The sequence below is a fragment of the Malaclemys terrapin genome, chromosome 7 (assembly GCF_027887155.1).
Source record: "Malaclemys terrapin pileata isolate rMalTer1 chromosome 7, rMalTer1.hap1, whole genome shotgun sequence".
Classification (NCBI taxonomy): Eukaryota; Metazoa; Chordata; order Testudines; family Emydidae; genus Malaclemys; species Malaclemys terrapin.
Genome location: NC_071511.1, coordinates 84,595,168 through 84,619,250, shown reverse-complemented (window position 1 = coordinate 84,619,250; position 24,083 = coordinate 84,595,168). Strand labels below are relative to the sequence as shown.

At 43.4% G+C, this 24,083-nt stretch overlaps 1 protein-coding gene across 1 annotated transcript; it reads left to right on the top strand.

Annotated features, from left to right (window-relative positions):
* The first annotated feature begins 1,424 nt into the window (after positions 1 to 1,424).
* LOC128840807 (broad substrate specificity ATP-binding cassette transporter ABCG2-like) lies at positions 1,425 to 24,054 on the top strand. Its single transcript, XM_054035239.1, has 14 exons — positions 1,425 to 1,484; positions 1,874 to 1,991; positions 2,464 to 2,619; positions 3,590 to 3,747; positions 3,847 to 3,998; positions 6,228 to 6,320; positions 6,883 to 7,070; positions 11,306 to 11,457; positions 11,887 to 11,976; positions 13,624 to 13,748; positions 14,664 to 14,818; positions 18,863 to 18,952; positions 20,552 to 20,604; positions 22,956 to 24,054. The coding sequence occupies exons 1-14, from the start codon at positions 1,432 to 1,434 to the stop codon at positions 23,101 to 23,103; spliced, it is 1,731 nt and encodes a 576-aa protein (XP_053891214.1). The 5' UTR covers positions 1,425 to 1,431; the 3' UTR covers positions 23,104 to 24,054.
* Positions 24,055 to 24,083: the final 29 nt, after the last annotated feature.

Genomic DNA, 24,083 nt, shown 5'->3' with positions numbered 1-24,083 from the left:
TGGCACTGCCATGGATTCCGAAGTCTAGAAGTATCAAAGGGCAGATTCTGCAGTGAATGCGTGTGCTTTGCTGTGGGATTAATTGATGCCCTCTGAAACCCTGACCAGGCTGGTGTGCATACTTTATGAGAGCTGGAATGACTCCCAGAAAACACCCCTCATATCGGTTCCTCGTATCTGCTGCAGTAACACTATTATGAATCATTTAATTGCCAGCATCAGCAGATGAGCTCTGCCTTTGCTTGGGATATAGGAGATCTATGAACAATCACTGGAGCCCAAGATTCCAGCTAACACACAACACCTACGTGTTTAGTATGACTGTCATTTATTATTATGTATATTTTAGTAGCACAAAGGGGTTCCAGCTAAGATCAGATCCCCACTGTGCTATGTATTGTCCAGACAGATGAGACAGTCCCTATCTTAAAGAGCTTACAATTTAAGTTTAAGATTAGAGGCCAGAAGTGGGTGTAACAAACAAATGGAGGGACGGTGGGGCTGGGGTGACAGTAGTGTTCACACATATCTACAGGTACTAACTGTGTGCATAGTTTGAAGGTTAACATGTATGTTTAAAGGGTGAGTTTTGAGCTAAATGAAAATACTGGTAACAACAATCCCAGTTTCTCGCCTGCCTGCTAAGTATCACTTGCCCATGTTTGGTAGGATCACAGTAGGAGTGATCTCAAGGAGGGATCTATAGGAGGATGGAGTAGTGACTTTATGGATTAGATTCGGGGAAGGTGGTTCACACATAAGGGGAGTCATGGAAGAAAGTGTAAAGGTGCTTTTGGGAGAAGAGAACAAATAGGCTGTGAGAGTGGGCATAATCAGTGGAGGAAAGAGGGCAGCTGATAATACTATAAAGACAAAGTAAGTGGGCAAAGTGGGGTTAAATTGTGAACAGCCTTAAAGGTAAGAATTAAGAGCTCTATGATGTAGTGGAGAAAGGGGAGCCTGTGAAGAGAGTTAAAGGAGGGCGGGAGATGATGTGGTCAGAAGGGCAAGCCAGGAAGCTGATCTTAGCAGCAACATTTTGATTGGGCCTGAGTGGGTATTTTTCTTTGGAAATTACCCTCGTACAATTATATTCATAACTCCACCTCCAGCTCTCCATGCCCATGTGCAGATGCCCCACAACAAATCACACTATGACCCAAACATTCCTTTGGGGGTCTGTACCGGCTCTGAGAACAGCTCAGTTCACATCACACAGCATGGACAGCCATTTGTGCGCAAGCTGATCCTGGAGTTTACTTTTCACAAATAGCACATACTGTATCATAAAGCCTGTTTTGTGTCTCATTCCCTTTTCAGCCAATAACTGCCTCTTGCTTTCACTTACCCCGCTTGCCCACTCTGGGTTTCTTGTCATGTGAAATCATTTCCTAAACAGTTTATAATACTTCTTCTTTTCACAGTGGCATTATGAAGCCTGGAATGAATGCCATTTTAGGACTAACCGGAAGTGGTAAAACCTCGTAAGTGTGGCTGTGTAAATTAATGCCTCTTGCATCACTTTTGATGTCTCTTCTATTGCAAAGAAGAAAAAAGGGCTGAGATCTAATCCCCACCCACCCTAGGGTGGGTTGGTATCTGCAGCTCTGGGTTCGGGTACATTGGCAGGCCAGAGTGTGAATACTGGGATTCATTTCTCTCTCACCCCAGGAAACAGCAATACCTCTAGGACAAAATTGATTCCTAAAAGCAATTGCTTAGTTACTTTAGTAGAGCAGTGTTGGGAAATCCAGAGTTGAATGAACTTGGAGAGTGCGTGCAGGACTGGGCTGGAAGGGTCCATAGGTTGGAGTGATATAGGGAGAAGCCCTGTACTGAGAAACTGTGTGAAAAGTCACCCTTTTTTCTTCAGACTCCTTGATGTACTTGCGGGGTGGAAGGACCCGAAGGGGCTTAGAAGTGGACAAATCTTCATGGATGGGAAGCCAGCAAACTCACAGTTTCACCTATGCTCTGCCTACATAGTACAGGTGAGTCAGGGCAAAATCCATGGTGCCAGTTTGTGCACAGGCCTATCTGATTTTTCACTAGAATAGTATGCTGAGCCTGAAATGCCCAGGACATGCAGTGGCAAGGACTCATGATGTGTATTCCTTATGGCTACAGCAGAGTAGCCATTTAGGATCCTGAAATATTACTTCACTCAGCCATAACCACGTGACTCTGTCATCGTAGGCATTTTCTCCATTTGGAGCATTGTCTTTTCCTTAAGAGACTACAAGTCTCTGTCTCCTTCTCCCATTGAGAACTCTATGGAAGCCATTAGACCTCTATATTCCTCTTGCCGGGACTCCCCTTTGGGTACAGTCTATCTGTAAGGACTTCACATTATTAGAACAGTGTTGATAGTACTAGGACCCACTGTGGAGGTCTTTTCGCTCAAAGCACTGGCTGATTTTCCTTCTTAAAGCAAGTGTTTTCCATTGTTTTGTGCTGCCACAGGAGGATATTCTGATGGGAACACTCACTGTCCGTGAGAACCTTCAGTTCTCTGCCAGCTTGCGCCTCCCACAGAGCCAGAACAGTGAAGCAGAAAAGCAGCTGAAGGTCAATGCAGTGATACAGGAGCTGGGGCTACAGGAGTGTGCTGACACCAAGGTTACTGTACTATCTTTTTATTAAAACAAGGTAGAGGTTGCACACGTACTCACACGGCTACAACACCCCTCATTTCAAGCAGTAGCTTCCTTATGTGTGTGCACAAGCACCTGATAGGACCTTTTTTGCACACTAACAGTGACAGAGGTGTGTGATTTGAGTTGCACATATAGATTCTATCCTCTGCATGCACAGGGTGAACAGAGCACACACAGGTGTTTGCTTTTGCACGTCCAACCCTGCTTAGGCCAACAGCAGGGTTTCAATCTGGGGCTTTCAGTGCTGAAACCATGAGGTTTTACCGCCTGAGCTAAAGCATTGAATCTGTCAGCTGGAAGCAGGTTCAAATGTTTCATATGGGCTAGCCATTAGAGAGGGACAAAGTCCCACCATTTCCTAGAGTGGGTTACACATTGGAGATGCAGGGCTCTTCTGCCATTTCTCTCTCTTCCTCCCTCCCCCTTAGGGGAAGGAGACATGGAGATGAGAGGGGAGTGGGGCAGGTCCGGTAAGAGAGCAATGCTATGCTCTTGTTAGGCTCACAGAGCTTAGAGGTGGGCTCTTTGGTTTATGGGCAGATCTTGTATGAGAACCACACCTTCTTTGTTTCCAGTTTGGCCCCTGGCTCGGGTGATCCTGATCCTGGGAAATACAGACCAGTAAGAATTATTTCAATACCAAGTGAATTGTTTGAAATAATGACAAATGGAATTCTAATACATCTAGTGAACATGATATGATAAGGAAAAGCCAGCATGGCTTCTGGAGCTCAGAATGAGGGGACACTTGAGAAGATACAGCTCCCCCTGTTAAAATGTGGGAAGATGACTGAAAGGACCAGGAGCACCCCTAACTATATGTTTACCATTCATGTCCATCTCAGATCAACCCACTCACTATGGCCTGTATTTAAACTCATCTGCCTCCTCTCTGAGGTTTTTTGCTTCCTTTCTTTTCTCTGTGGTATCAGATTGGCACTGAGTTCTTGCGTGGTGTCTCAGGGGGTGAGAAGAAGCGGTGCAGCATTGGCATGGAACTAATCACTGCACCTTCACTGATATTCCTGGATGAGCCAACTACGGGACTGGATGCCAACACAGCTAATTCCATCATGCAGCTGCTGCACCAGTGAGCCATTCTCTGTTTCTGATGCTCCACTCCATTAAGGCCTAAATTCTAGCTGGCCTGGGACTGTGATATTCGCCATGTGCGTCTTCTGTTTTGCAGACTCTCCAGGAAAGGAAGAACTGTGATTTTCTCTATTCACCAGCCACGTTATTCCATCTTCCGTCTGCTTGATCATCTAACGCTGATGAACAAGGGAGAAATAATGTATGCAGGACCAGCCGAAGAGTCCACTGGCTATTTCAACAGTATAGGTAGGGGTTGAGACTGCAGCAGTATGAGAATTATATTTCCTACTGCTACAGGGCAGCTACACATGGTTGTTTTTTTTTAATGGAGCCCTTAAGAGTAGCAGTCAAGGTTTCTAGGTGCACAAACCTAGTGCTAATAAAAGGATGCACTAGAAGAACCTTGGACAGACAGATAAACAGATCACTATTCAAGGACACCACAGAAAACTGCTTTGATTCAAATCTTAACTGCATCAGCAAACTCACAGTGTGCAAAGGCCAACTTCATTGCTTCATGGTTGTGCTTTGCACTGCCCATGCGAAAGAGCTGTATTTAACTCTTTGTCCAGGACTCTAATTCACAAAGACAGCAGAGACTGGGTGTATTTAAGAGATAGTAGATTAAGTGGGGGAAGCAGATGGGGAAAACATAAGAAAGTGCTGTCTATAGAGGTGCCACATGCATCCTGAGGAAGAGGAATGACGGGCATCAATGCACAGCAACATCTTTTAACTGATCCAAGAAGCAGTGTAGATGGGCCCCAAAAGAGTTCAATTCAGACAAGATTAGAGGATGTACAGAAGCATGATGCATCAGGAAGACAGACAGGTCCATTTGAAAAAAACAAGAGGTTTATTTCAGTTTCCTTTGTGAGATATTGTGTTGACTAGTAAGATGGTTTAGGAGTGAAATTGGCTGTGAAAGACTGATCTGTGAGAGGGGCAGGCTGGCTGATGTATTTTAAGAGAAGGCTGGTTTGGCTAAGGTAATTATTGGTTGCTGAGGAGGCACTAGTTTGACATGAGATTGGTTGGTTAGTCTGAATGGCTCTTTAGCTCGCTGGGAAGGCTGGGTATGGGGCAGTACAAAATGTTTGCAATGTAATTCAAAACCCTTGAAATGAAAGGTTTTTGCACTTTCTTCTTAATTTTTTTAAAGTCCTACTTGATGTAATTTCACATTTTTTTGCATTCAATATTACAAGCATTTTTGAGTGAAAATAGGTTCATTGAAAATCTCAATATTTTAATTGCATCAAGACAAGAAGGAGAAGGACCTAGGGGTTCTTGTAGACTGCAGGATGACTATGAGTCGACAATGTGACGTGGCGGTGAAAAAAGCCAATGCTGTCTTGGGATGCATTAGGCGAGGTATATCTAGCAGGGATAAGGAGGTCCTGCTTCCGTTGTACAAGGCGCTGGTGAGACCTCATTTGGAGTACTGTGTGCAGTTCTGGTCTCCCATGTTTAAAAAAGATGAACTCAAACTGGAACGGGTGCAGAGAAGGGCCACTAGGATGATCAGAGGAATGGAAAAGCTGTCGTACGAAAGGAGACTAGAGGAGCTTGGGTTGTTTAGTCTGACAAAGCGAAGGCTGAGAGGGGATATGATTGCTATCTTTAAATATATTAGAGGGATTAATACAAGGGAGGGAGAAGAATTATTCCAGCTTAGTACTAACGTGGATACCAGAACGAATGGATACAAACTGGCCGTGGGGAAGTTCAGACTTGAAATTAGACGAAGGTTTCTGACCGTCAGAGGGGTGAAATATTGGAACGGCCTACCGAGGGAAACGGTGGGGGCGACGGACTTGTCTGGTTTTAAGATAAAGTTAGATAAGTTTATGGAGGGAATGGTTTAATGGTAAAACATAGTAGTCAAGGAAAGCCAAGCAATGGTGGGTAAATAGTATAATGGCTAACGGGGTCGGGCTGGAGACTCTTGCCTATATGCTCGGGGTCTTACTGATCGCCACATTTGGGGTCAGGAAGGAATTTTCCTCCAGGGCAGATTGGCTGAGCCTCTGGAGGTTTTTCGCCTTCCTCCGCAGCATGGGGCAGGGATCTCTAGCAGGAGGGTCTCTGCCGATTGAAGTCACTAAAAACAGGATTGGGGACTTCAACAGCAGAGTCCAGGGAAGGGGTAGGGACGGTTTTATGGCCTGCAGCATGCAGGGGGTCAGACCAGATGATCATAATGGTCCCTTCTGACCTTAAAGTCTATGAGTCTATGAGTCTATGAGTCAAATTATCATATTAAAATGTGTGAACTCAGATTTTCACAGGTTTTAATTGCAACTGTCTATTTTTCCAAAATGTCAAAAAGGAAAACTTCTGTGCCACAAAATGTCCTGAAACTAGATATAGTATTTTGGATGATATTTAGCACAGAGACTTTGTAATTTTCTCACATTGCTAGTTGGGTGTGGGGTTAGCTTTGATTTTCTCTTGTGATATGATGTATTTCAGGTTACCAGTGTGAAGCATTTAACAATCCTTTGGACTTCTTCCTGGATGTCATTGGTGGAGAGATCATGCAGTCCCAGCCTAATCCAGAGTTAGGTGAGTGCTGTAAAATTACATTGGCTGAGAAAGAAAGAGGTTGTGATGAGGCAGCAGCTAGGACAATGTCTTGCAAATCCACTTCAACAAAAAAATATATAGGAATTGTAAAACAGAGGTAGACAAACTTCTTCAGTGCCCGTTCCAGCATTTAGCTCAGAGTCTGAACACAACACACTGGATTCTCCTCAAAATAATTCTTGTTCACGCATGGTCCTAATTCCCTTCTACCTCAGTCATTTGCCAGTGTTACGCACATACAGATGCGGTCTCAGCATAACATTTTTATGCTATATTTTCCCTTTAGCAAGCAGACCTGCTAAGGCATCATCTAATTCATATGAAGATTGCTGTGGTTCTCTTTGCTTTTCAGTTGTGTTTAAGGGTATGCAAATGATGACTAGAAAGTTACTAGCAGCGATGACCATAAACATGCTGCTGTGATTATTAGCAATCTTTGTCGCTTTTCTGGGAGTTGGCTAACACTTTCAAAATCCTTCAAAAGCAAAGGTGAAGCAGGAATGGAAAGTTTTGACCTAGGGCTGTCCCATTTGGTCTGCAGCCTCAGTGAGAGATTCCGATTCTCATAGCAGCTCTTGTAGTGACAAGAATCCACTGCCCATCTACTACCACAAGTCCCGCTACTATGAGCAGCTGCAGGAAGAGTTGGAAAACCTACAGTCATTCAAGAGCCACCTCAGTGATGCAGTTCCAACAAAAGCCACCTATGCCACCTCATTCTTCCACCAGGTGAGGGAATGGGGAAAAGGGAGGAAAATGCAATCAATAGGTTCACGAGGTCCTCTGCAAGAGACTTATTCACTGTGCAGCAATTCCAGTGAGACATCTGTATCTAAGACTTCATAGAAGATTATGGTTGGAAGAGACCTCAGGAGGTCATCTAGTCCAACCCCTGCTCAAAGCAGGACCAGCCCCAATTAAATCCCAATTAAATCCTTCTAGCAACAAAAATATTCTTATTTTTTGTAAACACATAAGACCAGATTCAGGGATCCTGTGCCCTGGCCAATTAGCAAGTTGGGTGCTGAATATCTCCATGAGGCCATTGGGAGAAGAAGCCCACGGAGTCACTCTGCAGAGGCATTGGGCTGAGGCAGCTCTGCAGGGCCCCAGTTTCCCCTGCTCTAGGGAATGAAAACCAGGGGATTAACACAGCAGTGGAGCCTCAGGATCTACTCCTCCTTACACCGTGCTGTGCCGGGACACCCAGTAGAGCTGGGTTGTGCACCACACTAGTCTCCCCCCATATTTAACCCCCTGGTGCCACAGACTTGCACAGGTGCCACTGCCAGGGAACCTCCACAGCCACAGAGTTGAAGTTCTCCCTTCATGAGGAGCCTAACCCTGCTCTTCCTGGAGGAAAGCACATCCCCAGCTCCTCACCTCAGAAGGGTCCCCCCTTCAGTAATTTGAGCCTGCGGTGCACAGTGAAGAAGCAGCTACTTTTGCTGTCATGCTTGGGAAGGATTTCTATAGTCCATCATTCAAAATAAACTGTGACATTAAGGAACAATTTAAGGCAGGTAAATTGAAAACTTTCCTTAAAAATAATATAATGGACGGAACAGAATAAACTTTTTCAGAGATACATAAATTACATTATACAACATGAATCGGGCCCTCTGCTGGTGTAAATTGGCATCGCTTCATTAAAGTCAAGGCCACCATGCTGATTTACACCATCTAAGGATCTGGCCCTCTGTATTGTATGTTTAACGTTACTGATCTTTCAAAAAGAATAGGAGTACTTGTCACCTTAGAGACTAACAAATTTATTAGAGCATAAGCTTTCGTGGGCTACTGCCCACTTCTTTGGATGCATATAGAGTGGAACATATATTGAGGAGATATATATATACACATACAGAGAGCATGAACAGGTGGGAGTTGTCTTACCAACTCTGAGAGGCCAATTAAGTAAGAGAAAAATTTTTTTTGAAGTGATAATCAAGCTAGCCCAGTACAGACGGTTTGATAAGAAGTGTGAGAATACTTACAAGCGGAGATAGATTCAATGTTTGTAATGGCTCAAGTATCAGAGGGGTAGCCGTGTTAGTCTGAATCTGTAAAAAGCAACAGAGGGTCCTGTGGCACCTTTAAGACTAACAGAAGTATTGGGAGCATAAGCTTTCGTGGGTAAGAACCTCACTTCTTCAGATGCAAGTAATGGAAATCTCCATTAGGTCCTATGATGCCAACTCTGTCCACATATCTATTCAAGTGACATCATCATAGGACCTAATCACATCAGCCATACCATCAGGCAGGGCCGGCTTTAGGCCGATTTGGCTGAATTGGGCCCCGCGCCAAGAGGGCCCCGCGCTGCAGCTCTCCACCCCGCCCTCAGCTCACTTCCCCCTCCTCCCCTCCCCTGAACGCTCCGCCCCCTCCCCTGCTTCCCACGAATCAGAGATTCGCGGGAAGACTGAAAAGAAGCAGGGGCGGGCAGGCAGCACCAGGTAAGCTGGGGTGGTGGGGGCGCGAGAAGGGCTCCGGGGAGGCGCAGCCCGTTCCCGCCGAGCACGCAGGCCCCAGCAGCTCTGGCCCGGCTTGGCTCCGGCTCCAGCCCGACCCGGCCCCCGCGGCGCAGCATGGCTCGGGTCCGGCTCGGCCCCCGCGGCGCGGCCCGGCTCCGGCTCGGCCCCTGCGGCACGGCACGGCCCCTGCGGCGTGGCGCGGATCGGGTCGGCTCCGGCCCGGCCCGGCCCCCGCGGTGCGGCTCGGGTCAGCTCCGGCCCGGCCCCCGCGGCTCGGGTCGGCTCCAGCCCGGCCCGGTCCCCGCGGCGCAGCTTCAGCCCGGCCCGGTGCGGCCCCCGCAGCGTGGCTCCGGGTCGGACCCAAGCCCGGCAACCCCGGCCGGAGCACGGCTCGATTCCTGGGGGCAGGGCTTGCAGCAAGCCCCGCCCCCATGAATCGGGCCCCGCTCTTGCTAAATCCGGCCCTGCCATCAGGGGCTCGTTCACCTGCACATCTACCAATGTGATATATGCCATCATGTGCCAGCAATGCCCCTCTGTCATGTACATTGTCCAAACCGGACAGTCTCTACGCAAAAGAATTAATGGACACAAATCTGACATCAGGAATCGTAATACTCAAAAACCAGTGGGAGAACACTTTAACCTGTCTGGCCATTCTATGACAGACCTGCGGGTGGCTATCTTACAACAGAAAAACTTCAAAAACAGACTCCAACGAGAGACTGCTGAGCTAGAATTGATATGCAAACTAGATACAATCAACTCAGGATTGAATAAGGACTGGGAATGGCTGAGCCATTACAAACATTGAATCTATCTCCCCTTGTAAGTATTCTCACACTTATCAAACTGTCTGTACTGGGCTAACTTGATTATCACTTCAAAAAAAAATTTTCTCTTACTTAATTGGCCTCTCAGAGTTGGTAAGACAACTCCCACCTGTTCATGCTCTCTGTATGTGTGTACATATATCTCCTCAATATATGTTCCACTCTATATGCATCCAAAGAAGTGGGCAGTAGCCCACGAAAGCTTATGCTCTAATAAATTTGTTAGTCTCTAAGTTGCCACAAGTACTCCTGTTCTTTTTGCGGATACAGACTAACACAGCTGCTACTCTGAAACCTGATCTTACAAAGTCACCCAGTACACTGAGTGGGTGGGGGGAGGGCGGGGAAGAGGGGAAGACAAACAAAAATCAGAAAGTGAACATTTACCTACGACCATGACTTCCATCTCAGGCACAGGCAGCCGGACGTTGTAAAGAACGCACCACTGAGAGCGTGGTGTTAATTTTTTTAAATCATGAGAAAAATCAAACACACAGTCTCTCTCTGATTGCAAATGTAATTCTGTGCGAGCGAATATGTGAACAAATGACAAGAGCTTCAGAGCTCACTCTACTGCTATTACAGTCTTTGAAAATAAGGCAATGTTCTCTGGCATGCACAAATGTACCCAATTCCTAACCTTTACACATATCATCCCACCAAAATGACGTATCTACAGGGAAGGAGGACAGTTTAAAAGCCTATCAGAAAATTAAGTATTAGAAGTCAGATACCTTAAAAAAAATAAACTACCGTAGTCTACAGTAATTATCCAGAATACTGCAGTTTACAGTTGCTATAGTGCACTGAACTGTTACCGAAGATGACTGAAGAATATTTAAATAAGGATAGATACGTGAAGATACATAAGTAAAACGTGTATGCTCTAAGGCATTAAATGGTTTGGGATTGTCCCAGAGTAAAGGTGAACGGACAATTGCTGTAGGCAATGGAGAGACTGTTTCTCTGACATTTACCTGTGTCTGGTTTAGAAGCCATCTTTATGAAAGTGGGATTGGTCCTGCTCTGAGCAGGGGGTTGGACTAGATGACCTTCTGAGGTCCCTTCCAACCCTGATATTCTATGATTCTATGATTCTAAAGTGAGATTGCTGCTTAACTTTTCCAGATTATATTCTATGATTCTCCACTAGAGGCAGGCTCCCTAGCTACAGCTTGCACATGATCCTCAGTGGGAGCCTGGGAAAGCCCCACTACTTGATTTCAAAGAATTCATATCACACCAATCTGAAGCTGTTGTCCTGTGGCTATTGCTACGCACCTGCCATGCATGAGGTGTGGGTCTGGGTCATAGTCCCAATCAATTAAAGCAGGCACATCTTGGGAGGGCTCAGTCTTGCTCAGTGTCTGGGGGGTGAGGTTGAGCATCATTTCACTCAAGAGAAATCCCTATGAAGAGTGCAGTTGAAAGGGACTTGCAGCTAGTTTCCTTTGCTAGGACAGCGGGTAGCTGCAACATGCAGTTTTGAGCATGGAGAAAGCAGAGGAAAAAACAAAGAGACCATCAGGACTCAAACCAGGGTTGTAAAGAATCCACAATAAAAAATCAAGTCCAGTGGACTGACCTGGGATATTTCAAGGAGGAGATTTAATTTATGTATGTGTAAATTATGTATTCATGTATGTTCCCTTAGCTGTATGTTGTGAGCAATCGCAATGTGAAGAACATCCTGAGGAATCCTCAGACATCCATTGGTCAGCTCCTTTTGGGCACTTTCTTCTCTGTGTTGGTGGGGCTCATTTTCTACCAAGTACCTGCCACTCTACCTGAAGCCTTTCAGAACAGGTGAGAGGAAGAACAGAATCTTTAGTCCCTTCCTCCAGCTGGTAGTATGAGGGAGGACAGATGGATAGATGAAAGGAGTGACACACTTAAAGAATGAATGAAGAGATGCAGACAAGTTCCTTTCAAGTAGCCCAAGTGAGCATAATATCCTGGGGCACCCAAGGGGTTAGGAGAGGGAACCTTATATGGAACCAAAATCTGCTGAAGACATCAGAGAATATTCCCAGTAGGAAGGACAGTGACAGACTCCAAAATTTTCCACCTGTAATTGAATACTTACCTGGGTGAGGATCTGATTCCCAAACCTAACTTCCAAGGCAGTGTAATGTGAGAGCAGTACAAAGCATGAGAGAACTCTCTGCCCTTTGTGTACAAGTCCAGCAGAGAACTCCAAATAAATCTCTTTTCCTTTTCCTCCCTTCTCTGCAGATTGGGAGCTTTCTTCTTCCTGGTCATCAATCAGGTCTTTGGGAATCTGTCTGCAGTGGAGCTCTTCATCAATGAGAGAAAACTCTTCATGTGAGTGACTCTAAAACTCCTTCAAATCAAAATGCTGGAAACAGGCATAAACTGGCTGTGGCTGCAGAGTTTGCTGCAGCTCTACCCACCACCACAGAATTGTGCTCCAATAATCAAGCCCTCCCAAAATTTCAAATCATGTCCACATCTGTCTAAAAAAGGAAGGGAAAGAGACAATGCATCCCCACTCCCAATGCCAAAAGCCTCAGATGCCTTGTAGATGTCAGATCCCAAACTATCTCCAATGCCTTCCCAAGATGCCGAAAGCCCCATCTGTTCCCTGTCCTGTTACCCAAATCTTCAGCTTCCCCAACAGCTTTTACAACAGTTATGCATTTTCAATACCAAAATCAGCAGCATTTAAAAACTAAAAATCTGGGGCAGCGTGAAATGACTTGATTTTGACATCAAAATAAAAATGACACCGGAATAATGAATAGATTGTATTATTCATTTTCAGGTTTCACTCATTTTAAAAAATTGTGCACTTTTTCTGAACCTCGCCACAGAATTTCCAGATTTCCACACCTGAACACCTCAGAAATAAGGATGCCTTGTCACAGAATTTAGGTCCAGCTGAACCTTAGAAGTGGCCAGCAGATCATGGATCTGAGAAAGTCTTTGGCTCAGCTCCCAACATTAAAATGCTCAGTATTATTTCAAAACAAATACAATCATAGACAACTGAAATGTATACATGCAAATATAAGGACACTGCTCGGTGAGTCACAGTATAGCATGCAAGTAGCATCTACAGACATGGCAGAGTAACAGCAGAGAGAAGTAAATGGACACATTTCAGAAAGAAAAGACTAAATACTGGAAAGGTGCAGTTTCTACATCCTACTCTGGAGAAACCACGAGGGGGGAAAGAAAGGAATTGGATATTTGAGGAAAGTGAGGACTGGTTACAGAAAAGGGAAAGATTACTTTGAAGAAGAAAAAAAAAGAGGGTGTGTGTATGTGTGTGTATTTTGGGCAAGTTCATCTAAGAATTTAAGGTATAATCCTATATCATTTGCAATCGATGAAAGTAAGATAGAACCCTGCCTTGAATAGGAGAAATTGTATTACTGGATTCTGAAGCAGACAGGAAGCTTGAAGCTGGAGAAGATTTCTGATGTTTTCACATTTCTAGATATGGATGAAGAGACTGGCCACCACATTTTGGACAAAATGAAATTTTGGTCAGAGGAAGACCACTGAAGGAGGAAGTTACAAGCAGTAAGACAAGAGGAGATAGAGGCATGGAGGAGAGTTTCATCAGAGGAGAAGTCAGGATAGCATCGTCTGTGGGTGAAGTTTTAGATGTGATAGGAAGATTTACAGACCAGGAAGAGACAGGTAGAAATAGTACAGAAGATAAAGCTGAATGTATATGTTTCAGAAAGGAAGGGTAAATGAGAGAAGTGTATCAAAGATGAAGATGAAAGCAATAGTTTTTCTTCAGGATGTTGGGCTTACTAATTATTTAATGGCATATCTATTTGGAGATGAAGAAAGTTCTGATGGAGACGGAAGTTGATAAAATTGGGGGAGTAAGGAAAGGACTGGAATGCTAAAGTGGTTATAGAGTTAAATATCATAAATATATGAAGTAGATACTTTGATATTCAATGTTTTTATTTATTGCATACATTTTTCCAGTCATGAGAGCTCCAGGGGATACTACAGGACCTCAGCATATTTTCTGGCCAAGGTGTTTGCTGATCTGATTCCCAATCGTATCATCCCCTTGTTGATGTTCTCTGGCATATCGTACTTCATGATGGGTAAGTACTGAATTTCCTTTAGCTCAGCAACTTTTTGAGGAAGTGATTCAGGACTAAAATCACCATGGGAAAATGCCACAAAAACTTTGATAGTAATATCAAACTCTGGCAAGACTGAAATGTCATTGCACAGATTTCTGTGGTGATTGTGCATTGTTATTAATTTTTGCAGTTATATTACATTGCTCATAATCAGAGGTAAAAAATTATCTCCTTATATACAAACTTTGTATAGAACTTCCCAGGATGCCTCTGTTCGTCATTTTTTCTTTCCCCCCAATAAGACACCCACACACAAAATCATCTTATTTCTAGTATACTACTAGCTCTGACTCCAGTTGGTTGAGTTTTCACAAAGCAAGTAACAGTTCCCGACAGGATTCCAGCAGTGTGGCCTTCTAAGGTTCCCCCAGAGCTTCGGTAATAGTGCAGGAAAATCAATCAGATGGTCTCAATATTTGAGACATGTGAAGAGTTAAACAAACCCACGCAGCCAAACTAATTTTAGCATGATTATATACACTTGGATGAAAACAGGCCCAGCTTTCCAGTAAATGAAAACATGTTGAGGGGAGCACTCTCTAGCAGCTCTTTAGTGGTAAATCTGGCACTCACGGCCCCACTTGCAAATTCTTCATGGACCCAGTGAGCTTTGTCATAACCATGCCCAAAATACAAACCAAAATTTAGTCATGGGAGATTTCTCACAACATTGTCCTGGAAGGATACTCTATGGATCCAGCACTGAAAGCATCCACCGCAGTGCTTGTTATGAAGCCTTTAATTCTGGAAAATGCCAAATTGGAGTCCTGTACTGGGAACCACCTTATACTGTAGCAATTCCATAGCAATGCCTATTATGAATCCAGACCTTCCCACAGTACTGAGTCACTTTCTCTCTGTCATCATACACAGGTCTGAAACAGGATGCAGGATCTTTCTTCCTGTATGTTCTTTCCCTCAGTCTGACAAATCTGGCAGCTGTGAGCATGGCCTTCCTGGTGAGCGCCAGCGTCAGCACCTTCGCCATCGCTAATGTCTTAATCGCACTGCCCTTCGTCTTCATGATGGTGAGAACTCTTTATCCACTCAAGGGCAGCCTTGCAGGATGTATAGAGCCTACTGGAATCAGACATGGGCCTAAATCTCAACATTCAGTTCGAATATCCAAAATTGCAGGGGTGCTCAGATCTGAGGCTTTGGTTTGGGTCCCTACTGCAATGCTCTGGGAAGGTACATTGTTAAAAAACCAGGAGTATTTATGACATAAGAAAGCAAGATACGGAGCAACTGTAGCTATAAACAATATGTTATTAGTACATTTGGTTGAAGGGGAGAGGTCTGGTCTGTTCTGAGCACAAGACAGGCAGTCAGCAATGCCTGAGTTCTAATCCTGCCTCTGTACCTGTCATGTTCCTGTACCAGATATGGACTGGCTACTACAGCTTGCTTATACACACCAAATGTGATCATCATAAGATCCTTTACCACTTTGCCAGGTATGGCTGAGGTTAATGTAAATAAGCATAACCCTGTTTATCTGATCCCATTAGGACTAGGGCCAGATTGGATAATCAAAAATTCAGAGAATTCAGAGAATTGGAAATTGTGAGGCTGCAGCGCCATCTAGGGCCACAGGAGAGATTGCCCGCTTCTGGACCTGTGTGTGCTGATTGTTGGGTTAATACGGAGAGCCAGATAATGCCGGTCGGATAAACAGGGTTCTACTGTAGTTTGTACACAGTGCCACCTAGTGGATGAACTGCATAATACAGTTTAGCATTCCATTACATCTCCCCCTTTAAATTCTATATTCCTACCCATTTACAATATTTACACTGTCGCATTGTCTTTGAAGTTCAGTACATATCAGTCTGTTAAGTGTGTCTGTATCATACTGGTTTTCTAATTATATGACCCAAATGTATAACAACTTGGTCATCTAGCTGTCTGTTAGTTTCAATGACAGGCTGTGGTTGGTTTGGAATTTTTGAGTATTCTTTTGTTGTTCTGCATCTGCCATCTGTAGCATTTGCTCTGTTGATTGTTCTTTCTGAGGAAAGAAATTGTAGATGTTGGTGGTCTCTGCTGAACTCTCCATTGCCAATCTCAATCACATATAATCTAGGTGCTGGATTCTTTTTCTTTACAACAGTTGGAGGTGTCCATCCTTTTTCTCCATCCAATTTGACGCGAACACAGTCACCATGTTGTAGACCCGGCAGTTCTCTAACTGAATGACGTCTGTTGTAAAAATGTTCATAAACTCTTTTAGCCTTTTTATCTGACTTGGCTACTCTCTTCATGTTTGGGCACTTTGGAGATACATTCTTTTCCAAAACTGGAACAATCATTCTGAGGTATTTTTCCATCAGGAGTTGTACTGGACTATATCCAGTAGCCACTATTGGGTGTTGATCTGTAACTCAGAAGAACAAGAAATGGATCTTCCAGCTGTAGGATTTTCTTGGCTATCTGTACAGCTCTCTCAGCCTTTCCATTCACTTGTGGATAACATGGGCCACTAGTAATATGGTCAAAAACATATTTCATTTGGATTCAGTTAAATTCTGCTCCAGTGAACTGTGGTCCATTGTCTGTCACTAGTTGTTCTGGAATACTGATGTGAGAAAAAGTACATTTGAATTTCTCGATAATACTGCAACATGTTATATCTTTCAAGTACATTATTTTTATATACCTGGAAAAATAGCCCACTACAACCAGGTAATGATGTCATCTAAATTTGCATAAATCCTGCACCTAGTTTCTTTCAAGGTTTCTCTGCTAATAGTGTTTGTACACTGTATGGTTCAGTATTATTACTGCAAGTTGATTTGTACTGGATGTCCTTTCAAAAGTACAATATCATCAAATCCTCCATCAGGTTCTTTCTTATTTTTCACTAGGCCCATCATGGCTGCCACACTGCAGCTGTGAAGGTTGTTGGTCTTTGATCCTTTAGTCACATGCACTCTGAATGCAAAGCTTTTGTCTATGTAGGATGTTTCTGTGGTGAACTGGACCATGCAGTTCAGAATATCTCCAGGGCTAGTCAGAGTTGTGCCACTTCATCTCTAGAAGGGGTTGAAGTGATTGTAAGTTCCTTCTGAGATGATGTGTCATCGGCTCCTGAGTTAGTTTGAAAGTCAAGAGTCTTGCCATAAATATTAAATTTCACTCTGCATGCAGGCTCTATGTCATCACAAGTGATAGATCCCAGAAACAATGGCTCTTGTTTGTCTGTAATATGAGTCAACTTCCAGACTGCTTTGATGTGACAAAACACCTGCAATATGTCCATATTTCCTGCATGTGTTACACTGTGTGCATCTGTCTGGACACGCATCATCTCTTGGGATATGACTTTTTCCACATCCTGTGCATCTATGCTGGAATTTGTCTCTCTTAGCCTGGGAGTTTGTGCTCTTTGCTTCAGGGGTTTTATGGTAATGACTTTTAACACTCAAATGTCTGAAAAACTTGAAAAAACTGAAATTAGCTTAGAAACTGTAAACAAATTTCTCTGTTTTGCTGTTTCACCATTTCAGACTGTTTTGCTATTTCAATAGCTGTGGCTAGGGTTAAATCTCTCTTCAACTATAGCTGCTGTGAAAGGTTTTTTTTCTGTTAAGCCAATAACCAGCCTGTCTCTGGTATTTTCATGTTTTGCATTCCTCAAATCCAATGTATGCAGTGCTCTTATAAAACATTTAACATTTTCCCCTCATTCTTGAATTCTCAGGTGAAAACATGCTCTTTCATAAACCACATTTCTCTGAGGTATAAAGCATGCATCAAACATAGCCAGAACCCTTTCAGAGTCATCTTTGTGACTGTCTTCAGTAAAGTCAAAAGATTTAAAGATATGTTCTGTTTCCCCATAGCATAAAGGTGATTTGATACCTGTATATTTCCAGTTTCTTTGTGCAACTGGATAGCAATATGAAATCTTGCAGTATATTGTTTCCAGTCTGTCTGTCAAAGCTGAAGTTCTCTGGGGCATTAAAGAGTGGCATGCTGATGAGATCCTGCAACCTTTGTTGCTTTGTTCCTTCTGTTTGCAACATTGTTGCTATTTTCCTTCTGTTTCTGTTCTTAGTTTACTCCTGATACCATGTCACATTCCTGTACTAGATATGGATTGGCTACAGAGCTTGCTTATTATACACCCCAGATGTGTTCATCATAAGATCTTTTAATGCTCTGTCAGGTATGGCTGAGGTTATCTTAAATAAGGTGTTTTCATGCAGCGGTACCTAGTGACCGAACAGTATAATGCAGTTTAACATTCCATTATTGTACCTGTGATCTTAAGTAAATCACAAAGTCTCTGACTCAGTTTTTCCACTTGTAAATGAGGTTAATCCTTACCTATTTCAAATGGGTGATTTGAAATCTGTTTATTAAATATTTGTAAAGCAATTTAAAAATGGAAAACATTACAGACTTTTTAACTTCTCACACACATTGTATGAAAAATGTGTATATTTGTATTCCATGTCCTGAGTAACAGTGGAATGGTACATTATCCTCCCCACTGGGATGTACAATTAGAAGAGGCTTCAGTCCATGCTTTAATGGTCTTTGTATTTTTTATTGTAATACATTGCACAATACAAACAACTTGTAGCCACTAGAGGTGCCTAAAACGCTATATTCTAAAACAACTAGAGACATTTCTTATGAAAAAGTAGTTACTGAACACACACATTAGCCACTGTTCTAAGCTAATCATTTTAAATGAAAGCTACTAGTATTGGGAAGTCCTAGTAAACTTTAGGGCCAAATAGTCTGGAAAAATATTTTACAAAACAATTTTTAGCTAATAAATATACTAGTAATCTTAAACTAGATTATTTTGAAGAACACAGAAACTGGAGAAACATCCTTAGCATTATTATTTTCCGAGTCAGAATATAGAGGATAGGAACACCAAGTATTTGATAAATGTCCCTATTCTCCCTTTCATGAATGAGGGCTACTATTTGGTTCAAGATGTCTGTACTGAGGAACAACTCCCAAGCGCTTTGGGGGACAAAAGGCAAGGGTATCATTTATAATGTGTTCTACATTGTTTTGTTTGTTTGTTTGTTTTGCACTGTCTCCTACAGGTCTTTGGTGGGTTCCTTGTAAACCTGAACTCCATGCTGAGTTGGCTGTCCTGGATCAAATGGATCAGCATCTTCCATTATGGAATGAATGTGAGTCACGGCCCTCACGGGGAAGATTTGGCAAAGTGCAAAACAGCAGGTTCAAAAGTAAAGTGAACTTCATCCCCCAATTGTACAAAATCCCTCAAGCCTGTTTGCCGTCTCACTTCTCATGTCTCGGATTGTTCACAAGCTCTTAGCCAAAGACAGAATCACCTGATACTACCATGTTCTAATCAAAAATATCATCCCGTCTATGTTGGTAGACTGTCTTCTTCACATGTCTTCTGAAGAAGTCCTAGAAGCCCACCTCTGTCTGACCAAGAAAGTGCCGACTGTCTGTGTTTGTATGACTGACATCTGTAAATCTGTACTTCTGTCTCTCACTCTGTAAAGTTGGTACAGTGCTTTGTCACAGACAATGGTACTCATCAGAGGTAAAGGAAACAATAAGCACACATGCACATTCACAAGCTATGCCAGAACATGAGCTTTACTGTGTTCTTATAATAAAACACAGTTTATAAGAAGTCTGCCCTAAATATAATTCTTATAGAAACTATGGCACCATCTACTGGCAGCATCCAATACTGATGCTGTAAAACAAATCACTATGTTCTTTTCAATGAAGATTGATTAAATTCCTGCTTCTGGGGCTAAGAATAAACATTGCCATATATGTTTACAATGAGATTCGCAGAAGAAAAGCCTTTAGCTGAATGTTTTGTCCTTTTTTCCCATTCAAACTTAGGAATCTCTTCCCCATGTTCTGCTATTTTTTCTGCTGTTTTGGGCTTTGTTTTTATGAGAATCTCATCCCCTCCGTCTTCCCTCTCCTGTCCTAACTCCACTCCAAACATCCTGGCACTATGGAGTCTCTCCAATGCTAGCCAAAGACAAAAGGATCCCAGATGCTTTTCTCCCTTGAAATGCCTGATGAAAGAGAGGGAGCTATGTTTTAAAAGCTACAGGGCAGATTCATTTGATAATTTGCCAATAATTAATTATCTTTGATTCTCATAGTCCAAGGGTTCACAACCAGGGGTCATGAATAGGTGTCAGGCATCATGGCCACACTGCACTTCCTAAGTTGCTGAATAGAGAGTGGTCACGATACGGAACAGCCAGGGCCGGCGCTTCCATTTAGGCGACCTAGGCGGTCGCCTAGGACACCAGGATTTGGGGGGGGCGGCATTTTGGCGCCCTCGGCAGCAATTCAGCAGCGGGGGGGCCCTTCCGCGCTCTGGGTCTTTGGCAGCAATTCTGCGGCGGGTCCTTCACTCGCTCCGGGACCTGTCACCGAAGTGCCCCGAAGACCAGGAGTGCGGAAGGACCCCCCCCCACCGCAGAATTGACGATGATAACCGGGAGCGCTGAAGGACCCCCGCCTAGGGCACCAAAAACCTGGCGCCGCTCCTGGGAATAGGTCAAGAACCATTGCCAAAATTGTGTCAGGGTATCATGGTCATGCTACATTTCCCAAATCTCTGAATACAGGGTGGTCCCAGTATGGAAAAGGTCGAGAAGGAACCACTGTCAAAATGGAACATTCCATGTTTCTGGGGAGGCACTGCTGTTCTTGCTGTATAATTTCTTCATCTGCCATTTTCTAACAGATTAGATATTTTAAACATATGTTTCTTATTTTAGGCCCTGACCATCAATGAGCTCCAAGGAGCAGTTTTCTATTTGAACTCTTCCATGTAAGTACTCACTCTGTTCACCAACCACCAAAAACAACCCAAAAGAGCTGAGGGAAGGTAGAGGCTGTCATATCTGACACACTTCACCACAGGGGTACATACAAGCACTCAATTTATAGAGTATTTTTGGAACACAGGAGTCTGACATACCACACGGCATGAAGCATCAATAGGAGGTCATGATGTGATACCTGTTGAAAGAGAAGCTGCAGTGTCAATACACATACAGAGAGCCAATGTTTAACTAACTTATTAACAGGAAGAACAGTACACAGGAATATCAAGTAATAAATATTACACATTAGCGGGAGCTGTGTTAGTTATTTCAATATATAACAATATTCTTCTTCCAAAATCTCTAACTTCACCATTTTTAAAATGTTCTTTTAACACAATGTGTCATGCATAAATGGTACATAATGCTTTAGCAACATTTCTTCACATACCAGTACATATAACCTTAAATGCTGCACTAAATATAAACAGCACCACGGGTGAGATTTTCAGAAGTGCTCAAGAAACTTGAGTACTTCTCTGAATCTCACCCAATATGTATAATCTAAAATTATTTAAAATGCATAGGTAGATGTCTCTAACTAGTAGTGTTTGTTTGATTCCTTGTGTGCAATATTTTTCCCCTTCTGAAGTGTGATAGTCAGTGCAGTGTTTCCAGTTATCTCTTTCTTCCCTCACCCAAGGGAAGGTGAATCTGTAAATGTCACTAGATTTCTCTATTGTAAATCAGCAGGCATGGTAATCAAAGAGTCACTATAATTATTAGGTTAGAATTTGGTTCTGGCTGTTCCTCATGCAGATAACCTGCACTACCATACCAAAATTTGTCAGGACAGTTGCAAGACAAAGGCACTTTCAGGAAACAAAGAACATGGATATCATGGAGGTCACCTATCGGGAATTACAAGGCATTTTCAGACCAGAGAAATACATGGGGGTATTTCACATGGCAATTTTAGGCAACACAGGAGGCATATAGCAAGCGAACAACAAGATCATATTAAGCATTTATGTAACTTAGGGATTGACAGGGCATATATGGGACACCACAGAGGTTCATGCAAAGTGGGCCCACAGGAAGTTCATAGCGGGATGTTACAGGAGGGATGTTACATATACATAGCTGGATGTTACATATGTATTACAGTTAAAGTACTTACAAACACTTAATGGCTCACCTGAGGACTCACATAGTCACATCATCAGTACTTAGAAGGTCTCATTATAGGGACTCACTGGGCAGGACACATAAAACACCCTTACAGGAGTTTTATAACTTGATAAAACAGCAACAGCTACTGTAGAATTACAGAATACACAGAGGCATACAATAGGCCCAATAAAAACCAGTACAATGTCTCATTAACAAGGGCAGCTCATTTATTTAGAACAGGGATCGGCAACCTTTAGCACCCTGGCGGGCCGGGCCGGTTTGTTTACCGGCCACGTCCGCAGGTTTGGCCGATCGCGGCTCCCACTGGCCGTGGTTCACCACTCCAGGCCAATGAGGGCGGCAGGAAGCGGCGGCCAGCACATCCCTCGGTCCGCACCGCTTCCTGCAGCCCCCATTGGCCTGGAGCAGCGAACTGCAGCCAGTGGGAGCCGCGATTGTTTACCTGCTGCGTCCACAGGTTTGGCCAAACGGGCCCAGCCCGCCAGGGTGCTTACCCTGGCATCTTCTAGGCATTTGAACATGGACTACATCTCTTCATTCGGGAAGCATCCAGGTGGGTGGGTCAAGGCTGGTAGCTGTCCACAAGAACAAATGCATCACTTCCATAACATGCCTTATCTACTGTAGCCCACCAAGCAGAAGGCTTCCCCACAGTTGCTTTCAAGCAACTGTAAAATAAAGAGAAGATAGCACCCTCTGAATGAAGCACTGCAGTACTTCACTACAGGGGTTATCATAGAACTAGATGTTGCAGAAAATTTATGCACTCCATCTTTCACTAATTAGTAGCTATTATGACTAATTACACAAATTAAAAGAGTTAGTGAGTTTGGTATTCTCCAGATAGCCTCCAGGGAGCAGTCTTTGTCCAGGAGAGGTTCAGGGCAGGATCACAGTGCATTGACAGAGCCATATGTGGCTCAGAGACTGGAATAACTTGAAGTGACAACCTTGCAGGTCAGGACCTAGTTGCATTAGCAAAGCCGGGGGAAAGGAACAGAAGGAGAGACTTGCACAGTGCCCTCCTTTGCTATGCCTGGTTCTAATCAATACTTTCTCACTTATCACCACTAAAACTTATCATCGTAACATTTCAAATAAAAACAATTGTTGTGTTTTATTTGTTTGAACAGTGTCAAACACCCGTGTCTGTTTGTTGCAGGGTCCCTGGAGAGGTGTACTTGCAACAGCAAGGCATCAACTACAGCACCTGGGGCTTGTGGGAGAATGAGGTTGCTCTCCTGTGCTTGTCACTTGCATTCCTGTTCTTTGCCTACATCCAGCTGTTAAGAGTGAATCGCTGGAAGTAAACTGGGCAATTTCCAGTTATCATCCACCAGGGCAGCAGCCATGCAGAGTTCACTTTGTCCCCTCCTACCAGTATAGTCTTGATTTTGGATACCTCCTGATTTGTGCGGTTCTTCCCTTCAACCACCAGAAGGCTGTAAATACAAAGTTAATTTGACCAAGACTGACAGATTGGAAAGTGTCGACAGATGTGTAAAAACATTCATTAAATACAAATGTATTTTACCTTTTAATGTAGAAAATGGTCAGATACACTCATAACAATCCATGGCCCATACTAATCAGCTAACCTCACACAAAGTGTGGTGAACAGAATGCAAGATAGTTTTCTGCTAAAACATAGGACAAGCCACTAACCCATTAGTTAAAGAGAATTGTCTCTAGCTACCAATAATTATTCTTTCCTTTCCATCCTTACTACACAAATTCTTGATTATGCTTTGGTCATCATTTGCTATGACTACCCCAACTTCCACTTTTCTGGCCATCCCACATCTCAGGTCATCACTATCTATGCAAAATACCCCAAGCATCCTTATATCAATTTACCGCTTCAAAACTCTGTTCTGGCTGTGATGCTGGCAGACCAGGGGCCAGCAAACACCATGGTCCCCATACCTCAATTGAATACTGACAAATACATAGTTGAAATCAGTCTGGCTCACCTGTGTGTTTGTATTGTTAAAATAGGTATTAGAATTATAAGAATGACTTTAGACTTTATAGAATGCTTGTGAGTTGCTGCATGCATTAATCTCACTTAAAACATCTGTATCCCATATTGTACGGTAATATTTGAGCATTTGCACTGTAAGCCCCTGTAACTGTGTAAATCATGAAATAGGAGAGAGACATTAACTAGTGTGAAATGCTAGTCTCCAACAGAAGGTGTTATGCCCTGCCCAACAAAGAAGGCCATCAGGGCCACCCAGAGGATTCAGGGGACCCGGCGCTTTGGCGGCGGGAGGACCGCCTGCCGCGG

Excerpts from the sequence above, each read along its gene's own strand:
- LOC128840807 (XM_054035239.1), top strand. The coding sequence starts at position 1,432 with ATGAAGCCTGGAATGAATGCCATTTTAGGACTAACCGGAAGTGGTAAA. Across the intron at positions 3,999-6,227 it reads TGGCTATTTCAACAGTATAG|GTTACCAGTGTGAAGCATTT; the intron begins GTAGGGGTTGAG and ends GATGTATTTCAG. Across the intron at positions 14,819-18,862 it reads TGCCCTTCGTCTTCATGATG|GTCTTTGGTGGGTTCCTTGT; the intron begins GTGAGAACTCTT and ends TGTCTCCTACAG.